This window comes from Malania oleifera, chromosome 4, assembly GCF_029873635.1.
Source record: "Malania oleifera isolate guangnan ecotype guangnan chromosome 4, ASM2987363v1, whole genome shotgun sequence".
In the NCBI taxonomy this organism is placed as follows: Eukaryota; Viridiplantae; Streptophyta; class Magnoliopsida; order Santalales; family Ximeniaceae; genus Malania; species Malania oleifera.
This window is the reverse complement of record NC_080420.1, coordinates 74,105,910-74,130,783: the sequence shown is the minus strand read 5'-3', so window position 1 is coordinate 74,130,783 and position 24,874 is coordinate 74,105,910. Positions and strand designations below refer to the sequence as shown.

The following is a 24,874-nucleotide window of genomic DNA, read 5'->3' as shown; positions in this document are numbered from 1 at the left end:
GATTAAAAGGCACCAACAATGAGGAGGAAAATTAGAAAACAGCTATCTATGGTCAGCTGGAAAAATGTGAAATCCCCTAAAAATGGATAGGGAAAAATTGTAAGCTGATGATCAAAATCCATGCGTATGTGGTATTAACCCTATATTTGGAGAGGCCTTAGATTTGGATTTGTATTTTTGTTGGACTTGGATAAAATATAATATAAAATTGTATTGATATCCACCCAAATCCACACAAATCCAAATCCAAGGTTCGAACTATGCTCCCAAACACTATCTAAAGGATAAATAAATGTGGTGTTGCATGTTAATTTAAGTGCGGCTGCTTTTTCATGATTCTTGTCTCCCTTGTTTAACTTAATTGAATGCTCAATGACAATCCTAGATTAAAGGAGGAGACATGGGGTTTCTTGTTAATTTAATGTGATCATGATTCCTTGATTCTTGTATTCTATTTTTCCATGGTTAAATGTTGTTGAATGATGGAGACCCTCTTACTAAGCATGAATTTTATTTTATTTTCTATATACTGATATTTTGGGTATTATTATCTTGAGTTGAAATCTTTTACCTTGATTTTTGAGCTTTAATCTTCTGTTTCAGATGATACTCGGGTGTATAGAGGAAATAGAGATGCATGTTCTATTGAATGCCAAAAAAGAGGTACATCTTTTCTTGTACTTCAATTTATGCTTTTTGAGCCTTTAGTGTGCTTGGGACCTTGAATTAAATTTTAAAAAAATTAGGAAGGACACGGTCGCTTGTTGCTAGCTGGGAGAAGAGAGAAAGGTCTCCTACCTTTGAGGATCCTACTTCAAATAATTCACCTGCTGCTGTCAACATGGCCCCACCTAAGGCAGTATGATCTCTGTTTTGAAATATGCTCTCCTTTTCTATGTCATTCCTTTCTCTTTCCCATCTGACAAGCTGCACTATATTCAATGGAGAAAATGGGGACCAGCTATTTTTCCTAACAGCATTGAACATAAAACTTAAGAAATAGTATATTAAATATCTCTTTTCTATTGGATTTTTTATTTGTTTAGTTTTGGAGTGTCCCAGTTTGTTTTTGGGAGATATCTAATTCTCCCTCTTGCAAATTCTTTATCTATAAATGAAATCTTCATTTGGTATCCAAAAAAAAAAAGAAGAAGCCATTTTCAGTTATAATTCACTTGTAGCCCTGAGATAATATTAGGAACTCTGTATTGTTCTTTTTGATGGAAAATTTTACATGTGCTTGACATTTTTGCTTTGGTTGGTACTTGAGCTTCAAGCATAATATTGTAGGCCGTAGGGTCCTAATTTGTAAAGCTTTTTACACTCCACCTTTGGTTCTTCACCCTCCACCTTTGGGCATGCAGGGTTTGCTTAACTGTGTTATTTTTTCAGACCCAATGCTTCAGGCATAATACGTAAGAGTCCCATTAGGGAGGGCTTTTTACTCTCCTTAACTCTTCACCTTCCAGCATTAGGCATGCGAGTTTTAGTTATGTTTTTTTTTTTAGTTATGTTTTGTTTTCTTATCTGTTGCGAAGATTTGGCTAAACATCCAATTTCCCACTTCTTGTGCAAATCTTTCTTTTTTTCTTAATGTTAGCTGTTAAACATCAATCGTCTCATAAAAGTAAGAAAAGAGTGGATTGTTATAATCCATTTGTTTAATCTGTTTGTTGTTTGGTGTCAGCATTGGGGAATGTAATAGTGAAAGTTACTAAAAAATACTAGGTTTTATGTTTTAATTTGTTGCTGTTTAGTCTTAGCATAGCACAAAAGGGCCAAAATGAGTATCTTGTTTTTGAACAAAAATTTCTATGAGACATCGACTCTTCTACATTTCTTTACTGTTTTCATGTTGGATATACGGCATCAGATGGGTATGGGATGCATGTTTGACTGGCTTCGTTGGATACTCATCTAACAATATGTTCATTGGTTCAAGTTTACCATATAATTGTTTCAAGACTTATAGAATATAATATTTAACAATTTATGAAATAGCACCATCTTAGAAATAATATAAATAATTTAAAAATGTGTATTTTACCCCTTCTTCTTGTTGGTTAATTTAAATATTTGGCATGTGACACCAAGGCAGTAGCATTGATGATAGGGTGGGGGTAGATTTGGGTTTAATTCTCAGGTTTGAGACTTCAATGTACTGAAAAATTTGGCATGTGGCACTTAAACATGTACCAGCAGTTGACACCCATATCCTAGTATGTAACATGGAAGATGAACAAATACATTCGGCATGACATGATATATAATTAGAGTACAAATGTGTAGTTAAAACTTATTCAATTATGTTTTTTGTTTTTTTTACTAGATGAAAAATTATAAAATTTGTAATGTTATGAGTTTTTTTTCCTGCTTATTTTTGCTCTTTATTAATTTTCACAATGCATTGGAGTGTCATATTTTCCAAATATATCTTATTCAAGCTGAAAATTTGACTCTTAGGTAGGTATAAATGAGAATCTTTAATGTCATTTAAAGGAGCATTAATGTTGTGTATTTAATTTCGTGTCACCCACAAAGATAAACTTATCCAGAAGATCCTGTGCTTCATTATCCTTTTCATAAATCTTAATAATCTGAAGTTGTAGCAGAAGCAGAACCATCTTCTGGTGTTGTCAGAATTGGTAACAATACCCATCCTGTATATCCTTCTGCTTCCTCATTTCTTTCCGGCTTCTGCTATCTGTAACTAGATTAATGGTTTAGAATCAGCATACTTAATCCCGTTGCCTAGTTCCTTTTCTGCTTCATCTTCAAAAATATGAAGCCCTTCCAGATCTTGTCATAGTTTCTGACACCCGAAACATCTTCTGACACAATCAATCTCATTGCCTCTATAAACTGCCAAAATCATTCTCCCCTTTTGTTTCATTGGAATCTTTGCTCCATTTTTTTTTTATCTTGAACACACTCACTAGAATGGCCCCCATTTGTACGAGTCTTTTAACTTCCACAATGAAAAAAAGCTACCATCACTATTTCTTTGAAGGATCTCATGAGCACAGCCAGTAGTCCTCCATTTTCATGAGTGGAACTATAAAGTATACTGTCATTTCCCTCAATCTTTGAGAAGAATCTTGTTTAACCAATTTATGAATGCCACCAAAAGAATGATCCTGCAATTGATGGTCATCCAGAGGAACTGGAGCTTGTCTTGGAAAGTACCTTGTAGTGCAGCACATCTTCAAAAGCCCTTGTTTGCTTCTGGATTTAAAAACTAGAAGATTGCTGCTTATTAATGGATGTTGAACCGCCTCTAATATCTCCATGAGGTTGACCTTTTGCTGCTTAGATTGTTGAGGTGGCTTTACTAGATGCTGAAGGAAACCTTGGGAATGACAGTCAAGAATGCAGCACAATATCCTGTATACGTAGTTTTTAGGTGGGACCACCATATATTACGCTGTTTTCAGGGCTGGAACTAGTTTTATCGAGAATGCATGGAATTTTGTTGCTCATGTGCTTCTTTTGGTGACAATGGACGGTATTTAGAGGATCTGTGGATGCCATGCTGCCAGTTTTAAAATCAAAATGACTTCTAAAAAGGAGGTTTCTTGGGGAGGAAGTTGAAGTGGATTTGAACTGATTTTTTGTAAGCTTTTGGTTCACTTTCTTGGAAATTTGGAAAACATCACTCTATAATTTCCTGAAAAAATATAGTTTTCAGAAGCACTCTTTGAATACAGTCTTCCCAAGGTTTTTCACTAAGGGCCTGTTTAGTTGTGGAAAACATTTTCCATTTTCCATTTTTAAATTTTCCAAAGAAGTATAAAAATTTCAAGTTATTTTTTTTTGTTTTTAAAGATTTGTATTAAAAAGACACAAAAACAAAACAGTTCATTTAGTTGTTGCAAAATAATTTTTCATTTTTATTTGTAGACTTCAAAGTATTTACAAAAATACAACAAAATTACACAAGATAGATTGTGGAATCATGGATTTTGGGACTTGAATTTTATTTTTTGTGGATTTGGAAGAATCTCAATTTATAAACAAGACAAATCAAAGTCCAAGAATGGAATTCTGTGCTCCTATATGCAAAGTAAGAGTTAGAAATCAAGAAAATAATGGAAAATGTTTTCCAACATTTCTATATAAATTTGGAAAATTGGAAAACAAGGTGACATTTTCATAATTATATGAAAAATTAGAAATGGAAACTAGAACTATTTCCACAAGCAAATGGTGTCAAAACTTTTTATTAATTTTTTTGATGACAAAAGAATTTCATTCCAAGAATAGGTATGTACAAACAGGAGAATAAAGCATTACTTCTCAAAACTCTGGGTTACCCCAGAAAAAGTAAAAGGGAGGAAAACAGTAGAAATAATCCAAAATAATTAGCATTTCCTATCAACTCAACAAGTATAATCATGCTAAATATCTGTAAGACACATCCCCCTGAAGTTCCCATTACCCACACACCAAAGAGAAGCCAAATAGTGAATCTTCTCCCATACCAGAAAAAATGAGAACTTCTTCCCTGAAGAAGTACGTGCGTTTCGTTCCATCCACAAACCCCAAAACACAGCAAATAGGACACAATGTGATCAACTCTTTACCTTCCTTTTTTCCTGCAGAACTGACACAATGAATTGCCAAAAATCCACCATATTTGGACAAACCCAACATTTTCCAAAATAATTAAATAACTTGTTCCAAATCCTTTGGGCGAAGTCAAAACCTTTTATTATTGTTCATTTTTTCTGGTAGAAATGTTGTAAAATTTTAAATGTAGCTAACTTTTTTTTTTGTGTAATTTTTTTGGAAAAATGAAATAAAAAATGAAAACCATTTTACACAACTAAATGGACCATAAATATATTTATGCATTTTTTACTTGTAATTATGAATATAGAAAACAGTGCTTGAAAAAATGATACCAAAAAGCCTTGGGAGTGTTGAGGAGATAAAATTAACATTAGTGAACACTTACCTATTTTAGAATAAAATGGAAATAGGCCTTTTCTTTGCTCTTGACTTTTAAATTGTAAGAGAATTCCTTGCCATAACTTCATTACGTATGCTGCTTTTTTTGTAGTGCAAGTGCAAAATCTTGGGGTTAAGAATAGGTATTGGCCTTGGAGATAACTTAGCCAAATAAATGAAAGTTGAAGCAGACATATTATCAAATATCAGCCTGTTATAGTGATTTTTAAGCTTTGGGCTGTGGGAGATTTGGAGTACTCTGGCAGCTCCTAAGGATCCAAGAAGTGGTTAGCTGTCTCTATATTTAAAAATATAATTCCCTAACCCTGGGCAATGAGCATTGATGGGAGATGCTTGTAATGGAGATGCTTTTCTTGAAAGGACTGCTTTATAGGAATAAAATGTCATCTGTGGGTACCTCCTACTCCTGAACTCTTGCATCTTATGATTCTTATCTAATAATCTGAGGTCTGATCAGAGTTTGAGACATGTTTCGGATAATGATCAAATTGTTGAACTTGGAACTGATTGCAGTTCATGTTTGAGCTGGTTATCTTAATAAAAAACTTGAAGTATTGTGTTTGTGTATCTTTTGGCAGCTGAAAGCCTAAAAGTTCCTTACTTGCTCTGGAAGATTTTCCCAATCTTGCCGCAGTCTGAGTTATTTAAGAGGAACATTTTCTTGAAAATTTGGGAATTGATAATGCCTTCTTTAACTTAACTTAACCTTTAGGAGAAAAGACACTCACCTCCCCTGAGGTTCGAAAAAAAGACAGGGTCTTCCCTTGAGGTTTCAAAAATTCCATTGACCTCCCCTGAGGTTTCAAAAATGCCATAGGCCTCCCTTGAGGTTTGCCAAAAAGACACAAACTTCCCTTCAAAAGGCTTGTCTTTTTGCAAAATACAAGGGGAGGTTTGTGTCTTTTTGGCAAACCTCAGGGGAGGCTCCTCAAATTCTTGAAACCTTAGGGGAGGTCTTTGGAATTTTTGAAACCTCAGGGGAGGTTAGAGTCTTTTTGCCAAACCTTAGGTGTGGTCAACGTCTTTTACCTTAATTTTTTAAAAATCATTGTTTTGTTCAGACAGTTTCCATGAATTAATTTCTGTGTCTTAGTGGAAGCTTAAAAATTTGATGCTAATGACTCTGGTATTCTCCAAATATGTTGTTAATTTTGTTTGTTTCAATTGTATTGGTCTCATGGGTTCTAACACGTGTTTTGTTTCAATTATCTACAGTTTAAACAAAGAGACAGCAGTCCCTCTGTGGAAGGAGAAGCTGAACCTACTAACAATGAGGATGCTGTTGCAGATATAATGGACCAACATGATCAATTTATCAGCTCTATGCAATCTCGTTTTGCCAAATTACAGGTCAATTATAGTTGAACAAAGCTTTTCCCTTAGTGAAGTATGGGAAGTACGTATTTTGTATCTTCTCATTGAATGCATTTTTTGGAAATTTGCGTTACTATCTTTTATCCTTTTTATTTTTCATTTTTGGTGAGCTGAGCGGGATACAAATCTTATGAAAATAATTACCGAAAAAAAAAATCGTATGAGAATGTATGGTATAATATTATAGAAAGGAAGGCTCATTGTTCTACCCTGCCCATTTCTTCTTTTTAAGTTTTCTTCTCTATGGGATTTTCTAAGATTAACCCCTTGCACACTTTGCGCTTTTATAGAGTAAATAGAAAAATACTCCATCAGAACTTTTTAGTTGTACTAGATCGGCTCTCATTTAGTACAGCTGCTTGTATGATCTTTGGTGATTCAACTCACTACACCTAGTGCTGTATCGTATCCAAGTTCCAACTTCTCTTAACTAGCACATATATAAGAACATTGACATAGTCATTTTTTTTATATATATATTTTTAATTTTTTTTTATAGAAATAGAAAATTTATTGATGCAGGCAATAAAAGGACTAAGGGAAAGAAGTTTAAAGGCTTAATTCTATTTTCAGTATTACTGTTTGTTGTTTCTGAAGTAGTAGATCTTTGGGGCAGAGTCATAATTTTATAGTTTTTAGGGGTTAAGAGACATGATCTTAGGGTTGTCTTGTGGAAGGGATACCATTGGTACTAGATTCAAAGGATTAGTGCACAGTGAAACCAAAAAGAAGAATCTATTTGAGGAGGAAATGAAGGATACTTTGTTCCCCTTTAGAGGATTATTTGATTCTCGAAAGTTTTAAAAATTTCATAATATATTAATATGTTAGAACAAACATGTGGGATTTAGAGTCATAACTTAAATTATTTTCATGGGTTGTTAACAAGGTTAAGAGTTTCTTAGTGAGTTTAGTTGTTAAATTATATGCATGGAAAAGTCATGGGTTGGTTTTAGAAATTCCTTGTGAAAGCAAGTCAAGTCATAGTCTGAGTGATAAATATTGAGTCTATGTGAAGGATTGTCATAAAATTTTAGAGAGATGAATAGAAGAGAATTTTCCAGCAGTGATTCTTTCTATAAGCCATGTCTTAATTATAGTTGTCAATTGATTTCTCATAAATCCTATGAGGATTTTTTATGTTCATTTCTTCCTTTTTTTCTTCTCCTTATTCTCTTGGGTGCTAGTCACAGCCCTGATTTTCCACATACCTGGAGGCTGGAACTTCTTTGTGCTCCAAGTTTATCTCAAGTTTCAATCATCAAGACCACAATCAAAATCCTAGATTCTTTCTGGCAGCTAACTTTTCAACAACCGTAAAACTATTTTCAACATTATAAAATGGCAATATTCCTATGGAAACCAAAAGGAAGAATCTATTTGAGGGGGAAATGAAGGATACTTTGTTCCAACATAGAGGATTATTTGATTCTTGTAATTTTAAAATTTTCATAATATGTTATAACAAACATTTGGGATTTAGAGTCGTGATTTTATACTTTTAGGGGCTGGGTTGTAATTTTCTTGAACTTAAAAGTTTTTTCATGGGTTATTTATAAGGTTTAAGAGTTTTTTAGTGAGTTTAGTTGTTAAATTATATGAGTGGAAAAGGAATGGGTTGGTTTTAGAAATTCCTTGTGAAAGCAAGTCGAGTCATAGTCTGAGTAATAAATATGGATTCTATATGAAGGATTGAAATAAAATTTTAGAGAGATGAATAGAAGAAAAATTTCCAGCAATGATTCTTTTAGCCATGTCTTAATTATGGTTGTCAGTTGATGTCTCATAAATCCTAACAGGCTTTTGTATGTTCATTTCTGCCTTATCTTCTCCTCCTTATTCTCTTGGGCGCTAGTCAGAGCCCTGATTTCCACATACCTGGAGGCTGGAACTTCCTTGTGCTCCAAGTTTTATCTCAAATTTCAACCATCAAAACCACAATCAAAATTCTAGCTTTTTTCTGGCAGCTAACTTTCCAACAACTCTAAACCTATTTTCAACATTATAAAAGGACAAACCCTTAACAGCTTCAGAATCTTGGAATTGTTTGTTTCCTGTTGCTTGTCATGGGTCATTTATTTAAGGGAGAAGAAAATATGATGGAAAGGACATGACACCCTCCAAGAAAAAAAGAACAAAACAAAAGGAGGATTAAGAACCCTCCTAAAAACAAAAACGAAGATTACATCAAAGTAGTCCTCCAATCATATTGCAAATCAACCAATGGGATAACCTCAAATGCAAGAGAGGAAATTGTCCAAAAGGAGGCTAGAAACACAACTCTATCCCAAAGCCGAAAAGGAGTAAATTTATCAAAATTTTCTTGTTTCTTTCTGTTTGCGACACCCAAATAATACTGGAATAAACATGTTTGCAAAAAATGGCACACCCACACCCTGTCAAAAATGCCAAACAAATTATTTCCGAGTAGCTTACCCAGTAGCAATCTCATAATGAAGAAAAAGATGCAGCTGCCCTCAAATGAGGGCTGAAAGGAGTTACAGCCTCCAATGTAGGAGCTAGCTCGTTTGCCCCTAAAATTGAGATTATAAACAAATGAAAATCTCAAGAAATAGAATCCCCATCTGAAGAATAGAAAGAAGAGACAAGGTTATATGAAGGTATGAGCGAAACCTGTGAAGGGAGGAAAAGAAATAGACTAAGGAGCAGCCCAACCCAAACCCCCCCTGAAACAGATAGTGGACCATTCTCAATTTTATAAGGGGAAAAATGCAGGAAAGCTGAGATATGAACTTCTAAGGGCTTACATGTGTGGCACAAATGGCTTCTCCTGTGTACAACTCTTTCAAATGAAGGGCCATATTTTGTCTAAAAACATTTGGTTGGTAAATGGTTATGGAAATTCTCCCTAGAGGCTGACTCCTTATGGCTCATGGTTATTAAAAGCAAGTATGATTTGCATAGGAGTTTGTGAGATACTAGGTGGCAATGTTCCTTATGCTAGCCCTTGGAAATGTATGTTCTCTTGTAGCTTATTTCTTCTTTCCTCTTGCATGTTATCATGTTGGGAATTGGAATTATACACACACACACACACACACACAGATATATATCTTTTAGGATGGTGTTTAAGTCAATGAAGTTTCTTTGGAATCTTTGTTTCCGAATCTTTCCAGATTGTCTGTCTTTGCGTAATGCCTCAATAATGCTTTTATTCTTTTGAGAGGGGCTCTCTTTCTTGGTATTTTCATTTTTTTTTTTTTTGTATTTTTTGAAAAATCTTAGTGTGAGGATATGATCATGTTGTTGCAAGTGTTCCACTCTTTTGTTCCTCGAATGCGTGGTCATTTGAGGATTTGGATTAGGGACTCATCTGGTTCATTGGCCCACAAAATCTTTTCTTGTCCAGTTGTTGAAAAGGCCAAGCCATTCTGTTTTCCCTTTGAACCATTTAATTTGGAAGGCTAATGTTACTTTTAAGATTAGGGATTTTATGTGGAATTTGGCTCTTAATAGGCTTAATACTAATGATTTACTGCGAATGAGGAGACCTTACAAGGCCATAAGTCTAGATATCTGCTTCATGTGTTTGGAGACGAGGGAGGCCAGAGATTATTTGTTTCTCCATTGTCAGGTGGCTAGGCAGTTGTGGGTTTTTCTCTTCTCAGTTTTTGAGGAGGCTTTAGTGCTTAACACATATTAACTCATATCTTTTCCAATCATTTTCATTGATTATAATTGAGTTTGATAATTTTATACACAATCGAATCATGGGACTATATGATTCATAAAAAAAGGGCATTTGGGAGGTGTAAAAGGGGAATAGTTTTATGGAGAATGCTGTTTTTGGAATATTTTTTTGGATGTTGTGAATTGAAAGGAATGCAAGGATTTTTCATTGGCAAAAATAGCTCCTTGCATTTTCTCTGTGATAGAGTTACTTTCTTGGCTTCTTTTTGGGCTGACTCTTCGGGTTTCTTTGATGAATTTTTCTATAAAATCTTCAAAGGGAGGTAGGACTTTGATGTAATTGTGTTTTGTTTCTTTGTTTTTTATTTGTATTTAGAAGGCTATCTATCCTCTCTTTGTAATTTTTTCCTTAAAAAGAAAGTTTTATAGAATGGCTATTAGACTAGCCTAGCTATACGGATCAGAATGTTGGGCGACTAAAATGCAACATATCCACAAAGTAAAAGTTGTAGAAATGCGGATGCTGAGGTGGATGAGTAGTGTAACTTTAAAGGTTAAATTAAGGAACGTTAATAATCAGAATAAGGTTAGCATAGCTTTGATAAGAGAGGGGCGACTTAGATGGGTCATTTGAAGCATAGGCTAAGTAGTGCTCCAGTGAGGAGTGAGCTAACCAATTGTTAGTGATTGTAGAAGGGGCTGAGGTAGACCTAAAATATTCCAGAATGAGGTAGTGAGAAAGGATCTTGTAGCCCATAAGCTGGTAGAGGAAAGTGCCCTTGATAAGGTGAATTGGTGAAAAGGATTCATATAGCCGACCCCACCTAGTGGGACTTAAGGCTTGCTGTTGTTGTTGCTTATTAATTAATTCCTTTTCTATCCAAAAAAAAAAAAAAAAAATGTAGGCCATCCTTACTCTTAATAATGTTGCAAAGTCAAGTTCCAAAGGGAGTCGCCATAATGATTTACCTACTTTTTGAATTCTAAATTTCCAAAGATCGAAAAGATCTTTTTCCATCCCTAGTACCCAACGATTAAATGTCCCTCATAGTTTTCTCAGTTCTCTCCACCACAAGTACAATCCTAAACAAAGACATAAAACAAAGAGGAATACTAGAATGAGGAGGAGATAAGTCCCCTTCAAACCCTCTACAAACTTGCCCAGTCTCTTAATAACTAGATTCCTTTTTTGTTTTTCATTATTTATATATTATTATTTTTTTAATAAACCTAGGTCTACCACCTAACGTAGGACATAATTGATACAAGGGCCAATCTGATGCTCCCACACAATGCAGTCATACTAAATTCAATAACCCTTCTAGAATCTAAATTGATCCTGGCTGCATCACTCTCTGCAATATTGATCTTCTAACTAGAGACCACCTCAACAATCTTCAATTACCAAATTCAATAACCCTTCTAGAATCTAAAGTGATCCTGGCTGCTTCACTCTTTGCAATATTGATCTTCGAAGTTCAAACTAGAAACCACCTCAACAATCTTCAACCGCAAGAGTTTTTGAAACTTGCTAACAAAAGCTTCTAAAGTGAAAATGGTATAATAAGAAACCTCTGCATCGTCTGCCAACTCTTAGGAGTTAAATAATATGCAACTTTTGGGCTTGCCTCTCCACCCTGCCCAAGATATAAACTACTATTCGTGAACAATGAAGGTGAGTTTTCGATCTCTTGGATTAAGTAAAATGGATGATAGTTTTGTATTTAACCTCGAGAAATTCATGTTGCAAATGGCCTTTTGGATCACTACATGTTCCCAATAGTAATCAAAATTGCCTCCAAGATTTCCATCTTTAGATAAGATAAGTGGTCCTTGTGAGGTCAAAATGGAGTTCTAGTCAACTAATGAAGTCATCCAAATTTCCTGGACAACAACCGTAACCATTAGTATTGTTAGATCCAAAATCAAGTTTGATTTCTTCATTGCTATTTTCTTGAATGTCATAGATGCCAAATTAAAAAAAATAAAATAAAGGGAACTGACCTAGGAATAATGTCAAATGCAAGATGTAAGACAGGCCAATCTGACACTCCACACACCAAAATCCTACCAAAGTCCCTAACGATCTTGGAGTTTAAATTGATCTAAGCTGCTCCACTCTTCCGTATATTGATCTTCTAACTGATACCACCTCAATGATCTTCAACGAAAAAGGTTTATGCTTTTATGCAACTTGCTAATGTAAGCTTCTAAAAGAAAATGGTATCATCCGCAAATTGCAAATAAAAACTTATGCACATCCTCTACAAACTTTAAGACCTTGAACATCTGCAACTCTTGGGCTTGCCTCACCACTCAAGATATAAATCGCTATGTGAATAAAAGTGAGCATTTGAACTTTTGGATTAAGTAAAAAGGATGATACTTCTGCATGTAAGCTCTACAATTTCATGTTGTGAACACTACACCTTTTGGATTTTTTACACTACATATCAATCAAAACTATCTCCTAGATTTCATCTTTTTGATACAGCTCCTTGAGAAGTCAAATGGAGTTCTAATGAAGCCTTCCAAGTTCCTGGACAGCAACACTAAACTTCAGTACTGTTAGATCCAAAATCAAGTTTGATTTCATCATCCCCCTCTTGAATGCCATATCCAGCTTGATGATAACTTTAACGTTTGGAGGCATGCCAAGACCATGATCAGTCCCCACTTTGCTTACTTGATTTGCACATGCATCATGTTCTTTTACATCCATATTATTGCACATGAACCTTGTTTCCTCACTAGCGCCTTTTAGATCTATTTTTGGAGAAACCTTGTGGGGATTCTACCATGGACTGGGTGAATAAGTCAAAACCAACCTTTATCAGCCTATTTACAAAATGTTCCTGGGTTCTGGAATAATTACTGAAAATCGAAAACACACGCCAAATATCTTCAAAAAGTCCAGAAAGAAAGAATCTGATTTTAAAAGCTAGCGGACTGGCTAATTAGTATTAGTCTTTGGTTGTTTACTGAATGATGCTGATATATGCTCTGTATGAGATTACTTTTTGTTGCTTCTCCTCTGTTTCAAAACTGAAAATCACAAAGAAATATTGCTTTACTCTGATACCAATAATTTTACGCAGACAATATACCCTCTTACGGCCAGAAGAACACTCAACAGAACTGCCAATTCCCCCTGTTGAATATTATGTATTGAAAGACTCAATCCACTTTATTTGCTTATTTTTTCCGAAACCCTACTCATTTTTTTAAATGCATTTAATATTTTACCAAGTTTATATGCACTTGGTCCTCTTTTCCATTATCACTGTACAAAAATCCTACATCTAATATATGACATATGAATTGAGCTTTATTACACAAGCAAGGTTGGGTATACATTTATTATATTTTATTTTTTTCAACTATTTTTCCGTCTATCATTTCAATCATTGATACTAGAGTAATTGGGATAACTAATGATCGTATTGTTGGCAACAGATTTATACCTGCTTTGATCAACATTTAAAAATGGCTGAATTTTGTACAACTGTTACAGGTAGTCCACAGATATTGGGAAAGAAATGATGTCAAGGGGGCCATAAGTGCTATGGAGAAGATGGCAGATCACACTGTAAGTTTATACAGGACAGTTTGCTAGCACTTTTTATAATTTTTCTGCTATGGATACTTATGGATCAGAAATGGATTTCTATTACTAATGTTGAAAGATTTCTTATTTCTTCATTTTTACACATTTGTTCTATTGCAGGTTCTCGCTGATGTGATTAGCATTTTGACAGAAAAAATTGACATTGTCTCACTGGAAATTTGCACTTGTCTTCTGCCACTTCTCACAGCCCTCCTTGATAGTGAGATGGATAGGTAAGAATTTATGTTTGATTGTCTTGCTTTTGCTGTATTTGTCTAGCCATTCACCTTGTTCCATGAAGGAAATGATATTTCTTTCAAATATCCTATAACTGAATTATTTTTACTAGATTTGTCTCATCTTCGTAACAACAATAGCTTGTTAACTGCTGATCACACATCACACATATAATGTAGCTACACTTTCACTTCTTCGATTTGGATTTAACAACATCATTAATGCTTTAGCTTCAGCTTCTTTTTTTTTTTTTTGGGGGGGGGGGTGAGGGGTGTGTGTGTGTGGACTCTATGGGATGATATCTAGAATCCTTTCCTCCCCACTTTACATGCATGTGCAGTTTTGATTCATTCATATATACTCCCTCCTCAGCCTATGAAAAGAAGTATTACAATCTCCCTCCTTTAAATGCCTTTCTAACCAAAAGCTTTGCTCCTCAGAAGTAGGATTCCATCCAGTACATTGATCATTGACCTAGAAATAATCTCCTTAAAAAAACTTATGAATCACATTTCCACTCCTCCTAGGTGCAACCCTATGAAAAAAGTATTACACTCTGCCTCCTTAACACACTTGCTCCTCACTTTTTGTTTACATCTAATCTCCTTGAATAAAGAGAACCTCTAATTCATCTTTATAGATTATTCCTTATACCATCTTGGTCCTTCATCAAAAGCCCCTCCCCTTCAATCTTATGTTAATCCTCATTTTTTCAAAAAATGTTAGTATTCTTTACCTTCAAATCTCCAAAAACCTCCATATTCTACATCATAAGCTTATCCTTTAAAATTCTGATTCTTCATAAAAACAACAGCCTTGAAACTGTCATTCACTCCACCAAATAGCCACTAACCTATAAAAGTCATTATGAGTCAACCTCATATTTTTAATATGAAATGGACTGGGACCTCTCCTCACAGTGATCAGAGATTCGACTAGTATGGAGCTCCCTAGATTAAATTAGGAAAAATATCCTCCCACTCTGTACTGAACAGGAATCAAACCATACGAGATGTCGCTTGCCTCTTCCCTAAGAGAGATCAAATATACTGAGCATTACACAAACACATCTCTCAAATCATAATCTCTAATGGAATTGTCAAAACTGCTCCTACTAGCTGCGATTCTAGCTCAGCTGTTATTGAGAAGCCCTGAATACTTTAAAATCAATCCCCCAAAAGAATGCCTAAGATGGGGACTATTGGGGTTATAAACTTGTAAACCATTACTTTCCCTACAAGCTAGGAAGCACTGATATGGGTACTGGATACGGATACAACACAATGTGGATAATGGTGTGTGTTATCTTCCTTTTAAATGAAAAATATTGAAGTAATAGGCATCATTCTTGCTCAATTATGAAACTGCTCCTATGCTTGGTTGCTAAAGGGCCAAAGTCTCAAGGCCTCTTTTTCACTCGAACACTTGGCTATGGATTTCTTCTCTTGTGGACTCTCTACCGACTGCCAACTACCTCCAACAAGATGCTGAGGGATGCAAAGTGTACTGTGGTGGTTGAACGAAAGTCCTTTGACCTAGTCATTGAAGGGGAAGTTCTAACTTAGAATCATTGAATACCGTAGGGGAAGAAGGATCTCCATATTCTTGGTGATGGAGGAGTTCAGATGGTTCCTTGAAGCATGGGAGGATCTCTAGGTGTTGGAAGAGCAGTACTCCAAGCAAATTTATGGTTTTTTCTAACAAGGAACAAGGACAGAACCCTTTCTTTGCAGCTGAGCTCGAACAAATTTAGGAACTACATTGCCCTTTTGGAGACCAATAGTTGTGGCTGGAGAAGCCTTGCATTTCTGGAGGGGTATGACTCCAAGTTTGGATGAAGATCTCCTCTAGCTTGGTCGCCAACTTTTTCCTCTCACCAGGAAGTTGCCCAAGGCCTCTACAGATGAGTGGTTGGAGAAGAGAGCCTATGGCCTTCCCGATGAAAATGAACCTAGCCCTCACCTCCTTTGTGCCCTTGTCATCATTGTGGCAAGCCTTTGAGTCCAATTCAGACTCACTGAGTGGTGGCTTGACATCCAACTCAAAGGGGGCGGGGTAAACAAGTGATGTGTGCGCTTTTGACTCGTTTGAGGATGTTGAAGTGGCCCTTAACTTGGGACTTGGAGCTACAAATATGGGGATTTTTTTTTGGCCTAGCAATCTCACTTGACAACTTGAATCTCCAATCCAACTCATTTTATCCCTTTAAGCTCCACAGAGGTCCATCCAAAGCTGTTAAAAAGATATTCCCCTTTAGGAAGGTTGTCTTGTTGCAGGATCTTCCTGTACAGGCAGCTACAACTCAAGAGATCTTGGCTGTATTGGAGCAGGAAACCCAAATCTGCTGAAGGACTTGGCCATTGTTCCAGCCCCTAGCACTTGTTATGATACTTTGTGTGTTAATTTCAGCTTTGAGGATTTGATTAATAGGCCCAATTTTGATACTTTTAATGGCTTGGACTCGGACAACACTCAAAGAATCTGGTTTCTATTTGGGTTCTTTGGAAATTGAATCGCTAAGCAAAACCGTATGGTGCATCTTCGAAGGTTTTGAAGAAAGAGCCTTACAATTGTTTGAGGATATCGAAAGAAAGAGAAGAGGAGGTGGGAAATAATATCAAAAAACATCAGGCAGTAACAGAAAATTCGATACCAATAGAGAATTAATACGCTTGGAATGCTTAGTGAATTATGGAAAAATAGGAGGATGCTAAGAAATGTCAGAGGCATGCAGTAGTTGAAGCCCTTGTGTTAAATCATATTAAGGAAAATCATTTCTTGGAATGTGATGGGTCTCAATGACAAATCCAATAGGAGTGTAATCAAGTCCTTTCTTAAGGACTGGAGGGGTGATATTGTGTGCTTCCAATAAACTAAGGTGTATAGAGTGGAGCGACTCTTGATCAAAGACCTTTGGGGCCAAGATTCTTGTGATTGTACATCCCTTGGAGTATAGGGCAATACAGTGGGTATTCTGGTCTTTGCAGAAGCCCAGTGTTGTGGAGTTGTTGGACCACTCCATTAATTCCTTCTCAGACTCCTGTTTTTTCAAAAATAAGAATGATAACTTTCAGTGGTCCCCCTCCTTGATCCTTAAAGCTCTGGATTTCTGCCTCCAAGATATTTCTTCAAGGTTAATAACCTCGTTCAATTCTTTCTTGGGCAGTACTCTTTTGGCCCTCTTTTCATCATCAAGACCATTATCTTCTGCTCATCAAGATCTTTGATGCCATTGAGGTTAGCAACCTTCTTCACTTGGACATTTCCAAAGGTTCTTCTATTCCATATCTTTAGTTTTTCTTTCAACCCTTTCAATTTTGAGGCAAGCACAAGGCTAGCCTTCCCTGTGATGTGAAGAGAGAATCACCAAGTTTCAACTGACCCTCTGAACCCATCTCACTCTAACCACATATTCTCAAAGCTGAAAGGGGTTGGTCCCTATTAAACTCCCTTGGTGTCAGGATGACAGGCAAGTGATCTGAGATGGGCCTAGGAAGTAGGTTCTAAATCACGTCTAGGAAGTAGGTTCTAAATCACGTCAGGGGAGTGGAATTCCAAGTCTATTGATATTAGGAACTTCTCAATCATTGAAAAGGCAGCTCCTTGGTGTAAGACCAAGTGAAATTGCCACAAATGATAGGGCGATCAATGAGGGCATTTTCACATTGATAAAGTCAAGAAATTCTCTCCTGCAACTAGTCTCGTGGCTGCCCTCTCTTCTTTCATGCGAATAAACTATTGTGTTGAAATCACCTCTAATGATCCAAGGAGCATCCCATCCACTCCTAAATCTTGAAGAGCTCTTTCCGAAAAAATATCTGGAGCGTCCTCCTTCACCTAGTCTTTCACAAATTCCAAAAAGGAGTTTGTGATTTTATGAAGACCTTTACTTTGAACCTTAGCATTGGAGGCCTACAGTGGACGGAATCAATTTTATATCTCTCAGTTCCTCCACTGCAGGGTGGTTAGAGAGACCCTTTGATGAAGTGGAAATCCTCTAAGCTGTTAAAAATTGCAATGGGGATAAAGTGCTTGGTCTGCACGGTTTCTCGTTGGCTTTCTTTCAAGCTAACTGGAGCCTTCTGAAGAATTACATTATAAAGGTGTTCTAGGAGTTTCATAGATCAGGAAAATTTGTTTAATTGTATCAATTCCACCGTTGTCACTCTTGTTCCGAAGAGAGTTGGGGTTGTTAACATCAAGGATTTTCACTCAATTAGCTTGGTGGGGAGCATTTATAAAATCATTGCCAAAGTAATAGCTGAGAGGATAAAAAAAGCAATACTGGAAGTCATTGGTCAATATCAGCATGCTTTTGTGGCTGGAAGGCAAATTATGGATGTTGCCCTTATTGCTAATGAGGTGGTGGATGCCTATCTAAAGAGAAGGGCATCCTTGGGCCACAAGGTTTCGAGGGTAGGGGAAGGGTCGTTACAGTGTATGCAGCCTTACCTATGCTTCTATGCAGAGGGGCTGTTTCCTTGGACTTGAACCCATGACTTACTAATCACAAAAGAGTGACCTTACTGTTGGTTTGCAGCCTGCCCTCAGGTGGATAGGATTTGAAAGAGGGAGAAAGGGAGTAGCGTGCAAACTGGATATGGAGAAAGCATTTAATCATGTCAACTGGAATTTCCTTTTTTTATCTTCTTAGGAAAATGGGCTTTGGGGAGCCTTGGTGCAATTGGATCGCACAATGCATCAAAACCCCAAGCCTCTTAGTGCTCATAAATGTCTTCCCTTAATTTCTTTTGCTCCTTGAGAGGCTTGAGACAAGGGGATCCCCTGCTCTTTTTCTATTTATGTTGGTGATGGAGGTGCTAAGCCTCTTGCTGATCAAATCCACTATCTTTAGAGGTCTAAAGGTGGGCAAAAAATGGAAGGCTTGCAGAAGTTTTTCATCTGCTTTTCGAAAATGGTACCATCATTTTTGCAAAGATGAAACCATCGAGTTTCTCAACCAATGATGCATTTTGTTAGGGTTTGAGGCTGTCTTGGGCTTGGAAGTGAACCTTGGTAAAAGTGAGCTCATTCCAATTGGAGAGAACATGGAGGGTTGGGGGTGGGAACCTTCCTTACTAGTCTTCTAGGTTGTAAGATGGGATCCTTTCCCATTAGTTACCTTGGTCTCCCGCTTGGAGCCAAATTCAAAGACACAGGAGTTTTGGACGCTATCATCAAGTTTGAAAGGAGACTGGCAGGCTAGAAAAGAAATTTCTTATCAAAAGGTGGTAGACTTACCCTTTATTAGGAGCGCTTTAACAATCTTTCAGTCTATTTCATACTCCTTCCCTTACCGGCCTCAGTTGCTAGGAGATTGGATAGAATACAGAGAAGATTTCTTTGGGAAAGCCTAGGGGAGGATTTAAAATATCACCTTGATAAGGGGGAGTGGTTAAACAACCCATATGTTTGGGAGGTTTGGGTCTGAAATCTCGCCTCACTTTCAATAAAGCCCTCCATAGATGGTTGTGGAGGTTCATGAAGGAGAGAGCCCACTTTTGGTGGGAAATTATTGCTTCTAAATATGGGCTTGAGTATAACGGTTGGATAACCACAATTATAGGGGACCCTACTGAATGGGAGTTTGGAAATTCATCAGGAAAGGATGGGACAATTTTTCCCATGTAAGATTTCATGTGGAGAATGGTGCCAACTTTTACTTTTGGCATGATGTGTGGTGTGGCAACAGCAATTAGTAATCTTAGAGCTGCATTCCCTTTTATCTGCAGTTTGGATTATGACAAAGATGCTCTCATCAGTTTTCATCTCCAAATCCCTGATCAGAGTATTTTCTGGATTGTTCCTTTTACTTGGAATGTGGCAGATTGGGAACTTCATGCCCTCTGATTTTCACAGAAATGGTGTTTTGACTGTTAGATCTTCCTACAAGAACCTCTCTTTTATGGGGAGGAATTTGCAATAACTCCCCTTGGATTCATATTTGGAGACAACAGCCCCTTCAAAGATTGCCTTTTTTGTTTGGGAGTCTACGCATGGAAATATTTTAACCCTAGACAATCTATAGAAAAGGAGGGTTACAAATAGATGTTTTCTTTGTATGGCTGATGCATAATCAAGTCAACCATATTCTTCTCCACTGCTCTTGGACAAGAAATCTGTGGAACATGGCTCTGTTCTTAAATGGATATCAGTGGGTTACTGCAAATTCCATGGGAGGGGAGGTATCAGAGCCACCAAGGAGAAGTAAAAGGTTTTGAATCTCATCCCTCTTGCCATTTTTTTTTGGAAAGAAATAAATAAGAGAGCCTTTTCAAAGATATAGTCGCTCCACTTCAGATTTTCAAAGAACATTGATTGCTGTTGTTTCCAGCTGGCATTGTGGGCAAATTGTGAATGATTACCTTGGGGTGGCATCCCCATGATGCCCAGTTAATAAAAGTTTCCGTTTACTGATAATATGTGTGTGTGTGTGTGTCAATGTGTCATATTCATTGTTTAAAATCCTGGACTAGTTAACTTGATGGGTCAAACTGTTAGTCGAATAGGTAATGTCAAAAAAACATAATTATACAAATATACATGCATGTGTGTGTGTGTGTGTGTATATATATGCATGTGTGCGTGTGTATATATATGCATGTGTGTATTTATGTACATAGATATATGTGTGAGTATATATTAGTAAATTGGATTGAAAAACAATTAATAGCAACAATTAGGACTTTTTGTGCCACCTTTCCTATTATTTTAAAAATATTTTTGAAATTTATTATTGTTGTTGTTGTTGATATTGTTATTAGAAAAACAAATACTAATGACAGTGAGAGGGTTTGATTCAATTTAAAATTTAATCAGTAGAAAGAATCAATGGTTTTTTATTTTTTATTTTTTTAATTCTTTCTAGCTGCCAGCACAAGCGAAGTGTGCTTTACAGCTTTCGGTAGTCATAGACAATTTTTCTGGTAGTTAACGGGTAAGAGGGCAAAAAAATAAAGAGAAGTTACCTATAAGTTCATTAATTTACTAATCTACCTATTTGAACATTTTATGTATGAATTTATATAAAAACTAATACTTTAAAAACAATTTATAAAGTAAAATAAAATAAAATAAAATAAATAAAACTGTCTTGGCAGGCACATATTCCAGAGCAATCTATCTTTTGGTTAAAAATGCAACCTGATTGGGTTGAAGCAATAGCAATGCATGGTTTGGATTAGCAGTAAAATAGACTCCATCAGTTGATCTGGGGCAAGGTATAAATTTATGAGTAATGCTTCATTGGCAAGCAGGAGATCAAGTTTTTACATAATTCCTGGAGCTCATTAGACCATTGTCATTTGATTTTTCTAAAGTCCTGCTTGCTCATCAGCTTACCTAGAGCAATGTATTCCCTGGTCTTAATATTTATCTTGAATCTTACATTCATTCTGCTAGATTTGTTGAAGACCTATTGTGATGCCATGAGTATGATTTTCATTGTAGTTGATTTGAGATGCTACTATTAACTCATTGCCCATATTTTTAGGCATTTAGGCATTTCTCTGGAAATGCTGCTTAAGCTGGTCAGGGTATTTGGTTCAGTGATTTATTCGTCATTGTCAGCATCATCTTCTGTTGGTGTAGATATTGAGGCAGAGCAAAGGTAAGTTTGTGGGATCTTCTGATCTGCAATTTTTTAATCTTTAACATGTGAATATTTTTTTGATTCTAGCTGAAGGGCTAACTACTGCTGCTTAATGGATTTTCAAAGGTTGGAGCGTTGCAATCTTTGCTTTATTGAGCTAGAGAAGGTCAAGCGCTGCCTGCCTGCCCTTTCCAGGTGCATTTCTGGTTCATTTGGTCAACAATGCTGTGTGTTGATAATCTATGGAGTAGTCATTTAATTATTTTTTTTGGGATGTATTTTCTTTTTCCTTTTTCCTTTTTGGTTCTTTTCTCTTTCTTAGAAGAGGGGGGTCAGTTGCAAAGTCTGCACAGGAACTGAATTTAGCTCTTCAAGAAGTTGTATGAGCTTTCGAGGGGGAGAGAACATACTGCAAGCAACTCCAATTATTGATGGCATTATATGGCATTTTTTTGGTTGGTGTGGGAGGAGAGTGCATTCAAAGAGTTCCGCCGCTCCATGCGATTTCGTTTAATAGGTGATGCTATTTGTCATATTTGGTTATGACCCTGCTCATGCTAGGTGGAGGCATGATACAACTAATTGACTGAAATTCAATAGGCGGCAAGGCTGACGGACAAGCCACTCTATTGTATAATGGTGGTTGTCGCAGAGTATCCAATGGATACCTGCATGGTGAGGCTGATGGACAAGTCACTGTATTGTATGATGGTGGTTGCCGCAGAGTCTCCAATGGATACCTGCTTGGTGAAGAATCCAGCTGCGCCGTATGACATCATAACCCAATCTGGCACATTAGTTGATTCTTGACGTTTCACGAGTGATCGTGTATGTATTTGTTTATGTTAATTTATACAGAAACACGAATGTTTGAAATGATACAGAAGGGAATTGCTAGTTTTTCCCAACCCTGGAGGCTGTACAAATTGTGTTTGCATATTTTGTGTGCATGCTTTCCAAATGACCAACAAAAGCTAGTAAAGATAGCTAAATGCTCTGCAAGCCTCTGCTAAAACAAACATTTCCCCCTGATTGGGGACATAAGGTGGCAGGCGTGGGGGGTTGATATGATGGGGGCCAAACGGATCTGTTTGGTTGGATGGAAAAATAACATCTACTGAGAGGATCAGAGGGAAGTCTTATTTTTTCATTAAAATATTTTTTGAGAAAATTTTAATTTAATTATATGTAAGGAAATCTAAATGGAACAGATCCCTCCAAGAGAACTAGGAATTCTGATAAAATTCCACTTGATTTGAGCATTTCAGCTTTTTCAATCGGTGAGAGACAATTGAATGTCTCTTTAATTTGATTTCCTTTTCTTTTGAGGGATTGAAGCCCCGTTTTTAAGAGTTCTCTGGCGGACTTGAAAATGCTGAAAGTAGCAATACGAAGACTTCCGAAAGAGTGCCATGAGTTTCTTGCTTCGGATTTTCATCATTCATGCCATTGACATGAAGCATGGATGCCTCGACGGAATGGCCTGCAATAATAGCATTAGAAGATGCATAATTTCTATTGTGACCGGACAGACCAAGCAATGGCAGCAGCCTGTTGCTGGTAACCCCAATAGATATATAATGCTTAGTAGTAATTCACATTTCGTGTTCGTAAGAGAGAGAGAGAGAGAGAGAGAGAGAGAGAGAGAGAGAGAGAGAGAGAGAGAGAGAGATTGACTTAACGAACTGGCTATCAATTTCAAGGACAGTGACAGTAAACGCATTTCATGATACCCAACGACGACATCAGAGGTTTCATATAAATCCAGACTCCACCTAAAAAATGTAAATGGTGAAAATCTCCACAACGGTTTCCATTCAGATCTTGTTACTTTTTTTTTTTCGCTTAGCATTTTCATTCATATCTTAAAATACTTGTATCCTGCCTCTCTACCCAATCACCCATGGACCCCCAAAAACTACCTGTTGAATGCCTAAGATGTCTGCCAATACTACAAAGAAAAAGATGAATATATGAATGAGGCCACGAGCTTGGGAAAAGTAGAGAATATAGAGAAAGTCTAGCCGTCAAATTATGCCCTCGGAAACAATTCTATATATAAAATGAGGTCTTGTCCCCAACTTTTTTTCGTCCAAGTTGTGCAATCAATGTCTAACAAAATTGTCTTTAAACAAATAAAACATTCGAGCACATAATGAAATTGAAAAGAAAAATGAAAGATGTTTTAGCTTCCTTTCAGACCAAGTGTCAACTTCAATAAAAATATCCGGAGCTCAATTCTTTTATACTCATGTGTGTATGTATCTGCATGCACAGATGTACATTTATGCACACATCTACACACATATACATGTGTATTGTGCATGTCCAAGCACATTTGCATTGCACATTGGTGTGCTTGTGCACGTCATATGCATATACACTACATCATGTATTCATGGTATCTACATGAATTGTGTTAAGGATATGAGAGATTTGACATTAAAGATTGATGAGAGAGAATCACTCTTGAGATTGGTCAAAGAAGTAATAAGGGCCGATTTGTTGAGATCGATATTCTTGATTGATTTGGATTGATTGTAGGTAATTGATTAGGCTAAATTGGTGTAATTTGTATGTAGAGAATGTGTATAAATAGGAGCCTATGTACAGTGTAATCTTCACACCGAGAAATATACAATTCACAATTCTCCTTTTCTCTTTGTTTTCCCTATATGAATTTCTAAACTTTGAATTTCTTGATGGTATTAGAGCTTTAGGATTTCGAAGGCATTAATCTTCTCTTCTCAATTTCTTCTTCTCAGTTACAAAACAGAGCACTCTCTGTTTTTCTTTTGCAGGCTCCTTAATGTGATTATCACACGTTGTTCAGTCCTATTTTCTCTACTATTTCTTTGTAACAAACTCTTAGTAAGCTACAACATATTTCAATTGCTATAAGTTTACTCTCCAATTTTTTTTCTCCCTTCTACAAAGGTTGCCATTTTTATTAGTGGGATTTACAGTATTCTCAACAAATACAATGTCTAGGCAAGTTTTGGCTAAGTATTGGGTTTTAAGTGGTCCGTTGTGACTCCCCTCACTTTCCTAGGAGGTTACCTGATTGTATTTTTGAGATTACTGTCTGCACCACTTCCTACATTATGGCTTCCAATGTTGAAAGCACCCAACCTTCCCAAAAATTTGATGATCCTAGTCACCACCTGTTTCTCAGCAGCACTGACAATCTCAGTTTTGTTTTGGTTTCTCAACCATTGACGGAAACCAGCTACACCACATGGAGTCAATCTATGCTCATTGCCTTTGACACCAAAAACAAGATTGGCTTCATCGATGACACTATTCCCAAGACTTCCAAATCTTCCCCTGTAGAATACCGCCGGTGGTCCCACTGCAACAACATGGTTTAAGCTTGGTTAATCAATTCTCTTTCTCAAGACATTTTTGCTAGCGTTATTTTCTGTGATCTTGCTCGAGATATT

The 24,874-nt window shown here is 36.6% G+C and overlaps 1 protein-coding gene across 1 annotated transcript in view; it reads left to right on the top strand.

Annotated features, from left to right (window-relative positions):
• The window catches only part of LOC131154138 (katanin p80 WD40 repeat-containing subunit B1 homolog KTN80.4), a 38,097-nt gene extending 15,758 nt beyond the window's left edge, over positions 1-22,339 (top strand). The window contains exons 12-19 of the mRNA XM_058106680.1: positions 604-663; positions 747-859; positions 6,187-6,321; positions 13,511-13,585; positions 13,724-13,836; positions 21,333-21,449; positions 21,558-21,626; positions 21,754-22,339. Coding sequence (XP_057962663.1) covers positions 604-663; positions 747-859; positions 6,187-6,321; positions 13,511-13,585; positions 13,724-13,836; positions 21,333-21,449; positions 21,558-21,626; positions 21,754-21,817 — 746 coding nt within the window. The 3' untranslated portion in view covers positions 21,818-22,339. The remainder of the gene's footprint in view (positions 1-603; positions 664-746; positions 860-6,186; positions 6,322-13,510; positions 13,586-13,723; positions 13,837-21,332; positions 21,450-21,557; positions 21,627-21,753) is intronic.
• Positions 22,340-24,874: the final 2,535 nt, after the last annotated feature.